Source organism: Fundulus heteroclitus, chromosome 13 (assembly GCF_011125445.2).
Source record: "Fundulus heteroclitus isolate FHET01 chromosome 13, MU-UCD_Fhet_4.1, whole genome shotgun sequence".
NCBI classification, from domain to species: Eukaryota; Metazoa; Chordata; class Actinopteri; order Cyprinodontiformes; family Fundulidae; genus Fundulus; species Fundulus heteroclitus.
In genome coordinates, this window is record NC_046373.1 from 2926638 (window position 1) to 2936394 (window position 9757).

At 38.2% G+C, this 9757-nt stretch overlaps 1 protein-coding gene across 2 annotated transcripts; it reads left to right on the forward strand.

Annotated features, from left to right (window-relative positions):
- Positions 1 to 863: 863 nt before the first annotated feature.
- Positions 864 to 9498, forward strand: LOC105934258 (CD209 antigen-like protein C). Of its 2 annotated transcripts, XM_036144887.1 has the most exons (8): positions 864 to 1044; positions 2291 to 2374; positions 5927 to 5995; positions 6162 to 6218; positions 6610 to 6678; positions 7994 to 8127; positions 8291 to 8391; positions 8525 to 9498. In XM_036144887.1, the coding sequence occupies exons 1-8, from the start codon at positions 918 to 920 to the stop codon at positions 8664 to 8666; spliced, it is 783 nt and encodes a 260-aa protein (XP_036000780.1). In that variant the 5' UTR covers positions 864 to 917; the 3' UTR covers positions 8667 to 9498. The 2 variants fall into 2 exon arrangements, with proteins under 2 accessions (XP_036000780.1, XP_036000781.1); XM_036144888.1 differs by lacking the exon at positions 2291 to 2374.
- Positions 9499 to 9757: the final 259 nt, after the last annotated feature.

The window sequence follows — 9757 nt, forward strand, 5'->3', positions numbered from 1 at the left end:
GTACACATACCCATGTGATTTGAATGTGAAATTGTTTTTTTTTTTTTTACTTCCATGTAATTGCATATTGAGAGGACAAAAATAATTTTGCTTGAATAAACATACATCATTTTAAAAAAGCACAAATAAATTATAATTTGTGCAATTGTCACAATTTTTAAGCATTAACAAGTTAGAGGTGGAAGAAGGTTTTTTTTAAAATGTATTGTCTCAGCTTTGGATTCCCTGGTGTTATAGCTGTTAAAAAGACTCTGTAAGCTTTCAAGACCAACACGTCTATGTGGAAATGGGGGTTGTATTGTGTCAAAATGTGAAAAGGTCCCAGTCCCAGGGTAATGAGTAGGCTACTTTTGCACAACTTACAAGTGAAGTGATAAAAGCTGAAATGAATCAGAGCATTTTGAGAAGAAAACCAACAAACTAAAAAAGAATTGGAGAAGAAACATAACCAAAACAAAGACACTTTCATAAGAAAGGCAACTAAGCTAAATCTGCACATGAAACAGGAAGAAAAAAGATGTGGGAAAAGGTTTGGGTTCCTGTTTCTCAGTTGTAAAGTGACCAGAAAATCTAAACAAGAAATGTGCTTTCTTCCTCTTAACTTATAAATACTCTATGACATGCGGTGCCCTGTCAACACATAGGTCATATTTTTTAAATTAGGCAAAATATTTGCTGTATTGACATTTTCTTTGAATTTCCATCTTCCTTTTTTTGTATGGCCAACAGTTTGATGGAAGAAAATGATGCTCTGAGAGAATGAGGAAGATGTTTTCATTAAAAAGGAGAATCACTTCAATATCGCTGCTTATCGTGCTGCCATTAAGGAACAAGCTGGATCTGTTAAAGGATCTGTTAAGTGCTGAGATCTGTTAAAGGAAGCCAGCTGATGAACAGATTTCTGCTATAAATCAAACATGGTTCTTCATAAAGAGGAATATGAAACGTCTGCAACATATGAAGAAGTCGGTTCACCTTTGTACAGTAATGTTATTCCGAAGAGACACTCAGATAAAGGAAGAAAAGCCTCTTCTGCAGCATCTGGTAAGAGAAAAATCAGTTTCAACAAAAATGGCAGATTGAAACATGATGAATCGTTTACAGTTTTGTTTGCGTAGTCACTTTTTCTGATGCAAAAATTAAGTAAAATTGCCAAAAAAAATAAAAAAATATAAGGGTCCATATTCAAATTTATTTACAAAAAGTCTGAGTGCTAAATTTCTAATTAAAAAAGACTCAAAGAAGGAAACGTGTCAAAGAAATGATTTTGAAATTAAGAAACTCTTTCTGTTGAACTAATGTTAATGGGATTTAAACTCACTATTTAACATACTGGCCAATAATCTCTATCTGCATGCAGAGTCATTAAAAGACTCAAAGAGTAGGCTTCCTAAAATTTGTTCTGAAGAAGTTGGAGGATTTTTCTTTTGATGGAGAAAATGGAGAACGTTTTGCTGTAGTCAGTGCAGGAGGAGATGAAAGTTGGGAAAACCTTTATTTAAAGGTGGAAAAGATTATATAAACAATGTTTTTACTTAAAGCTACCCTTGTTTTAATCTCAGTAACTAATGTAAATAAATCAATAGCTTAAAATGTTTTCTTTTGTACTTCCTTAGATAAAAACGTCTGGTGTTCATTGTTTTTGCTGTGTTGATGTTATGCCGTCATTTTAAATATGCTGCCCGTGTCCTCACCAAGACTAAGAAAGTAGAGCACATAACCCCAGTTCTAAAGTCCTTACACTGGCTCCCTGTATCTCAGAGAATAGACTTTAAAATACTTCTGTTAGTCTATAAATCCTTAAATGGCTTAGCTCCTAAATACATCACAGACTTGTTATCAGCGTATAAACCATCCAGACCACTAAGGTCTTCTGGCTCCAGCCTACTCTGCATACCTAAAACCAGAACCAAACATGGAGAAGCCGCATTTAGTTCCTATGCTCCAATTATCTGGAACAAACTTCCAGAAAACTGTAAAGATGTGGAAAACCTTAGTTCCTTTAAATCAAGATTAAAAACACATTTGTTTAAAATTGCCTTCAACTGTCCTAGTTAACTGAATCACCACTTTTTTGTTCTATTTTCTATTTATATTTTATTCCTACTTGCTTTTATTCTGTTTTATTTTGCTATATTTTAATCATGTAAAGCACTTTGCATTGTCTTTGTACTGAATTGTGCTATATAAATAAATTTGCCTTGCCTTGCCTTGCCTATTATTATATTTGCAGTTTATATCACAGAGGTTTTCTGAGGTGGTTTATATCACTCTATATGTGTTTACACAGGAGTTCAACGCTACAGAGTTGGAGCAATTACCCTCGGACTTTTGGCTGTAGTTCAGCTCGTTCTTATCATTTATCTAGCTTTCCGTGAGTAACCTTGAACATTCATATTGTAATTTTCACACCTAGACATGCCCATACATTTTCCCAACACACCGCCAGTGGGTTCAAAGATCACACAGCTCCTCATTAACAATTATGTCCAAATTAATGGAGACAGTAGCTTAACAATTTCAGTACTGAAGAGTATTTGCAACATATTAATCCAATCCAATTTTATTTATAGAGCGCTTTAAACCCACAGAGACCGAAGTGTTGTACAAAAACCACAAATGTAAAAAGCTTAAAATTCAGTAATATTGAAAATATAGGAAAATAAACCCGGAGAAAATTGGCAAAAATCAACAAACACCAACTTCCTCTTGAATATTAAAAGCCAAAGTAAAAACATGAGTCTTTAAAGAAGATTTAAAGATGGTCAAAGAGGAAGCCAGCCTGATATGCAGGAGCAAGTCATTCCATAGTTTGGGACTGGCTACAGAGAAAGCAGGGTCCCCTCTGAGCTTACACCTGGTTCTTGGCACCGACAAGAGTAAAAGATCTGCTGACCTGAGAGAACAGTGCGGTACATAACGACATATGAGCTCAGAGATGTAGGGTGGGGCAAGGCCATTTAAATACTTAAAACACAAATAAATGAATTTTAAAATGAATCCTATAATTAACCAGCAATCAGTGAAGTGAGCTTAAGACGGGGAGGATATGCTCAAACTTAGGGGAGTGGTGGCCGAGTGGTTAGAGCAGCATGCTTCCACTCTGAGAAGGATACAAGTACCCGGTTTGATCCCCACAGCCTGCACTGTGGGTCCCTGAGCAAGACCCTTAACCCTGATTGCTCCCCGGGCGCCGCACATGGCAGCCCACTGCTCCCCAAGGGGATGGGTTAAGATGCAGAAGTGAATTTCTCCATTGTGAGATGAATAAAGTATCAATTATTATTATTAAAAGCCATGCAGCAGCATTTTGCACTATCTGTAGACATGAAATTAAAGATCCACTTACTCCACAATGAAGCGCATCACACTAATCGAGCCGAGTGGTCACAGAGGCATGAATTACTGTCTGAAAATGTGCTTTGCTCAGCATGGACTTCTTTTGGTCAGCTGCTGAAGCTGAAAAAAAGTTGGACTTGACTACACCTTTGCTCTAGCTGGCTGTTGAAAGTAAGACGACTATTAATTTTAAAACCCAGGTTTGCGGCCGTCGGCTTTACAAACTGACCAAGATAATCCAGGTCTAAAGGTAGAATCTCTGATGTGCCACCAAAAAACATCACCTCTGTCTTTTTTTCATTAAAATTAAAAAAGATTAAAGTCATCCACGCCTTCACGTCATCCAGACATTTCAGAAGAGATCAGAAGAGATGCATACATACATACATACATACATACATACATACATACATACCAGTGTTGTAGTACTCGAGTCCGAGACTCGAACTCGAGTCCGAGTCATTAGCTAAATTTAGAGACTCGTGACTTGACTTGGACTTGAGCACTGATGACTCGAACTTGGACTCGGACTCCTACATTCAGATCATTCTGACTCGGAAATTGAGAAAAAGACTCGACTTTTTTTATATCATTAGGCTATAATTTTAATATGTCATTAGAATATTATTTGGTGTATGATTTTAATATCTAAATGTCGTACCGCGCACGTGACGTCACCATCTCATGAGCAACGCCCCTTGCCGCTAAGGTTGGGCAAACAGTGTGAGAGCGCTCGTAGCAACCAGCCAGTCTACACATGCAACAGATACAACGATATGACCGACTTTACAGCTGTTAAACGTTCACAAAAGGATGTCCAGGCGCCCATTTTACTGGTAGAACTGTGGAACAACATACCAACGTTCAGCTCAAACGATGGGTTGAGTGTCGAGGGCTTAGAAAGACGGGCCGAGTTGATAGAAAGGTAAGTCGTTGTTTTTCTCCTGCTCGGCATTCATGGCGTCATTTGCAGTTTTTTTCTGTTTGTAGTCACCGTCCAGGAATCGGTATACATTTTCCGGCCCGCCGAACAATTTAGTCCGGTCCGGTGGCGAAATGCATTATCATTATCCAACGGCTGGATCTCCTCGCTACATCAACCGATCTGCTCCAGATTTGTTGTGAGTCATGGGGGAACGCTGCCGAACACGTTTGTGGGAATCGCCCGGTGAACGGGCGAGGAAAATGCGTAACAGCATCTGCGGTGGCGGGCGGCCGGCGGTGTGCGAACCCCGCCGCCCGCCCCGAGCCGCGGCGGTGTGCGAACCCCGCCCGCCGGCCGGCACCGCGGCGGTGTGCGAACCCCGCCCGCCGGCCGGCACCGCGGCGGTGCGCGAACCCCGCCGGCCGGCCGGAGCCGCCTGCCCGCCGGCCGGCACCGCGGCGTTGGGCGAACCCCGCCCGCCGGCCGGAGCCGCGGCGGTGACCAATAGGCCGGAGTGCGCTTGGCTGCGAGGGCCGATCGACGCCGCTTGCGGCTTTAACATCCTTCATATGCGGCCTATCAGCGTACCTCGAGTCGCTGTTGCGCGTTCCATAACAACAATGTTTAAAAACCATGGTTAGGAGACGTCTTAGACTTGGAAAAAGCGGTAGTTTTACCGAGTAAAACCAAGGGTAACTACAGCGAAAGAGTTATTAGTGCAATGGAATGTTACTGCTTCATGTCATACATCACACGTCAATAGTGACTCGACTCGGACTCGACTCGGATGAGTAGTGGACTCGACTCGGACTCGACTCGAATTTTTTTTTTAATGACTTGGACTTGACTCGGACTTGAACACTGGTGACTCGAACCTGGACTCGGACTCGAGGCATAGTGACTTGACTACAACACTGATACATACATACATACATACATACATACATACATGCATGCCAGCAACCTGTCTCTGTAGATAAATATACAATTGTCGGGATATTTCTATTCAGGTTTTTAAGGCAGTCTGAAAAATCTGACTAATGAGAGAGAACAGCTGATCAGAACCATCAACAATGAGTTCTACACCCAACACAATGATTGCATTATAAAAGGAATGAAAATATGCACTTTTATTTCTAAATTTGTCTTTCTTAGTTTAACAATTGCAAATTGACAATTTTTAAAGAATCACTATCCATTATGTTCCCCTGGAGATATTGAGGCCAATAGCTAAAATGTGAGTGGCGAGAGAGATGACCAGAAGAGGGCACTGAATGAGTTTTGTGTATATGATGAGATGCAATGGATCTCTTTAAAGGTTTTATTTATGGTCGAAAGTAAGAAAAGATCATTCAGATATTAGCGAAGAATTTGAAAATTAAACATCTTGATAGACTTACAGCTTAGTTCCCTGACAGAAGAAAGAGACAAGTTGAAGATTATTAACTTTGGTAAGTGTAATAAAGTGTTACATTTACTGCACATAAATTGGTCCCTGGTGGATTTTCCATCTGCAGGCAACCTCCAGTTAACTTCTAGGTGAAATCTATTTGGTTTTGTGTTTCTTTTTTATTGTGCAGTGTTGTTGTTATATTCTATTCTTGTTCATCAAAGTGATGAATACATTTATTATAAATTAAGATTGTCAAAACCTTGTTTCAGATATGGAAGCCAGAAATAAGAACTTGACAGAAGAGAGAGATGAGCTTAAGAGGAAGCTGGATGTTTTAGGTCAGTATGAAATTAAACTAGCAGCAAAAAGTACTTAGATGATCACAGCCCAACAAAATGTATAGTCAATGTGCAAAGTTTCACCTTGAATGTGTATCCAAATAGAGTTTCTGGGCTGCAGGTATAAAAATATGTGTCAAACTGAACCTTTTTATTAAAATTACAGTTTTAAAGCAGGATTCCTGGAGAGCAGAGAGGGACAATTTGACAAGTATGAACTCTGGTAAGTATTAGCTGTATTAATTAAACTCCTTTCCAGTTCCTGTTCTTTAAACAGGATTAATCAAAGAAAAGAAATTTCAGTCTCTCTCTGCAGTTGTTGTATTTTTCTACATTAGCTATAAACACGTAAAAAAAGATGAGAGGAACATCTCTCCGCCAATCTGGACTAAATGGCACAACTATTTACATTCTCACATTTCATCCCTCCAGAGTGGGCGCTGTGCATGTGTAAGGACAACAGATGTGTGTTAATAGTGGGTGTGATTTCTCCACGGTTTCTGAATTTTTTATGCCACGATGAAGCACCTAAAGATTGAGTTGATCAATTAGAAGAAGAAAAAAAAAAGACCACTGGTGGGTGTTATTGAGACATAATGCTTGTTATATTTCAGAGACTGAGGGCAGGTCCAGAACAATCTCACTGGAAAGAGATGAACTTAAGAAGAAGCTCAATACCTTAGGTAAGCAATAATCTTAGTATACATGTAAACTATTGTGTGTGGCATTTTTAAAAAAGTGCATTTAAATGCATGAATATATAACCTTCAATATTGTGAATTTAGCATTTCATGGTTTCCAAGACAATTAGATGGTAGTAAGTATTTTATGGGAGTAAAAAACAGGAAAAAAAGTAATGGTGTCACAAACTATTTTAGTATATTTTGGGTTTGTGATTAAACATAAATTACATGTGTGTTGCAAGGTGTCTTGTTACCATATTGTGCTGGAAAATAATATTTTTTTCTTTTTCCATTTATGTTTTTGCTCACTTTTATATTTTGTGAGCAGCAAAAATGCCTTTTTGTTTTTGAAGTGAGCTTTTTTTTAGTGAGCTTACACTGTTGAGGAAAACTATCACATTGATCCAACTGTTCAACAATGAATGGAGACCTCATCTCTCTGATAGAATCACAGCATCATTCAGAGACTGAAGAGAGAGACAGAATGAAGTAAAGTTAAACATCACAGTTGAGCAGTTACTAAATATATGTAAATTATGGTAATAAATATGCAAAATATGGAAGATGTGGAGTCCTTCACATTGTTCTGCAAGAATTTCATCAGCTTCAGCCTTCTTTGCACATGCTTCAACAACTTGCTGCCTTCCTAAAAGTAGAGCATCTGGGAAATTACCCATACCGTCCTCATGGTGATGATGTTCCCACAAAAAAGGTTTCCTGAGTCACCAAATGTAGTAAAATTAGCAGACTCCTTTCCAACTTGAACCAAGAAAACACAAATGAAAAGATCAAGCTCGTAAATCAATGCATTTAACGTTGTATAATTTAATTACTGCTTACATTTATTTATCTACTATATTTATTTTATTTTTATGTTTATAGCTTTATTGAGCATGTATTTAATTAAATATATATTTTTAAGTTCATTTTTGATTTTGTCAGAGTTACACCTCCATAAGAAAATCCAAGAAAATCAGATCAATTAGAAAATCCTTCAGATATGCTTTTTTATAAAGTTGCTACCACTAATTTTGCCACTGGGGGTTCTGATATAAAAAAAATATTTCTCAACATTGTATTTTTTTCATCTAGTGGGATGGGTTTCAGTCTGGAAATTACAGACATTTTACCCCTGTGGGCTGATAAATTTATTAGCATCTGTTCTTTTGGGGAGGGGGGGGGGGTTTCTTGTCTGTTTTTAGCTTGATTAAATGTTTTTTTTTCTTCCCGTGAGCAAATAATAAATAAGTGTTTTGTCATATCTTGAAATCTTCAATAGCAAAATAAATGTCTTTACTTTCTTAAAAAAAAAAAGCTCAACCAGGATGGACACTTTTCAGAAGCAGAGCGTACTACATTTCACCTACAAAGAAGTCCTGGCAAGAAAGTAGAGCTTACTGTCAGTCAGTGGATGCAGACCTGATGATAATCAACAGCAGAGAAGAACAGGTATGTGAGCAGATGTACGTCTGCATGTTAAATGGGCATTTGCCAGCCTTAATGAGAATTAAAAGTATAATAGCAAACAAAAGCATGCCTTACTGGGGTAAACAGTTCAACATTGGATTCTATTTGTTGTTGTTTAATGTTAGTTTCAATCTCTGTTTCTTAGGTCTTTGCAAACAGTTTCAAGTTGCACATGTGGATCGGCCTGACTGACTCGGAAACAGAGGGAACATGGAAATGGGTGGATGGGAGTCCATTGACCACAAGGTTGAGTTGCTCTTGATACAGTTTAAGATGTTGTTGTTTTTTTTTACATCCCTGCACTTTTATCACAATGTGCAAATCATTTGTTGCATCTAACAATAACTGTTGAATACTTCATACTTTCTTTACATTTTAGCTACTGGGGCAGTCAAGAGCCAAATGGTAAAACAGAAGAAAACTGTGGGGAAATAAAGAGTTTTACCACAGAGAGAAGCTGGAATGATGGAACATGTTCTCTTCAACTTAACTGGATTTGTGAAATGAAGTTTGCTCAATAATTGTGCTCATAATCAGAAATCATTGCTTGCTTTTTGTTGATGTAACGTTATAGGTTAACTTTACATTAGGCTGCTGTTTCAGACATCCTCATTCTCTTGTCAAATTAAAACTTAATATGTGGAATCAACATCAACCTTGTACAAATGGCAGATGTTTAAAACAAATTTGCCCTCCTTTTGATATCAGTTTTATGGTATAAACAATCAGGATCACACAGGTTTGAACTAAGAAGAATACATAAATATTTATGTGTCAAATCCTCTCGCTCAACTAGAAACGCAAAAGTTGCAACAGTTCCTCCAAACATGGTGAGAACCTTTTTGAATTCAACCACTTTAACCTGTGCACCTAAGACTTGTAAAATCCATGAGAGATGGATAGATTTAGACATTTGCTAAATGTATCCAATCATTTGAAATAATCTGACCAATTAAACCTTAAAGGACCATTAAGTGATTTTTCAGCACTAGATGGAGCATGAGGACTGTCTGTAGGCCAAAACAAGATGTGCATCAAGCCACACCTTCCTCTACCTCGCTCAAGCACTCAGCACCCATTTCCTTTCTCACACATCAGCTTTTTTGAACCTATTTGCAAAGGACAATCACACAGCAGAACAGCATCGCCCTTCAGAGGAACATGTCTAGTGAAGAAGTAAGTAACTCATAACTTCATAATGCCATTAGCAAGAGAACGTTTTGATCAGATGGGTGTGCTCTCCACCCTTTGTGTCTGGCGGTGGCATTTTATGGGCGGGGAATGGGTAAGCCCTGAGTGGCAGCTGTTCACGTGTATGTACATGCATGTGCTGCCAGCCCAGCTATATAAACAAGAGATTGGAGAACAACACAGAGATAGTGTGTGACATTTAACCATAGTCCATCTAAAAAGATAGTTTGAGTTCTTCTGAAAACTATTTTTTAGTTCTTTCTATCTAAAATAATGAAATTTTGCTTATGAGCAATAACTGAAATTTCATTATTTTAGACAGGAAGAACTACAAATATTGTGATGTGAGGGAATATTTCAGATGAACTATGGTTAAACATCACACCGCATCTCTCTATGTTGTTCTCCAGTCTCTTGTTTG

Coding starts and splice junctions, on each gene's coding strand:
- LOC105934258 (XM_036144887.1), top strand. CDS start 918: ATGGTTCTTCATAAAGAGGAATATGAAACGTCTGCAACATATGAAGAA. Junction 6,679..7,993: donor GAAGAAGCTCAATACCTTAG/GTAAGCAATAAT, acceptor AAAAAAAAAAAG/CTCAACCAGGATGGACACTT. Junction 8,392..8,524: donor GGGAGTCCATTGACCACAAG/GTTGAGTTGCTC, acceptor TTTACATTTTAG/CTACTGGGGCAGTCAAGAGC.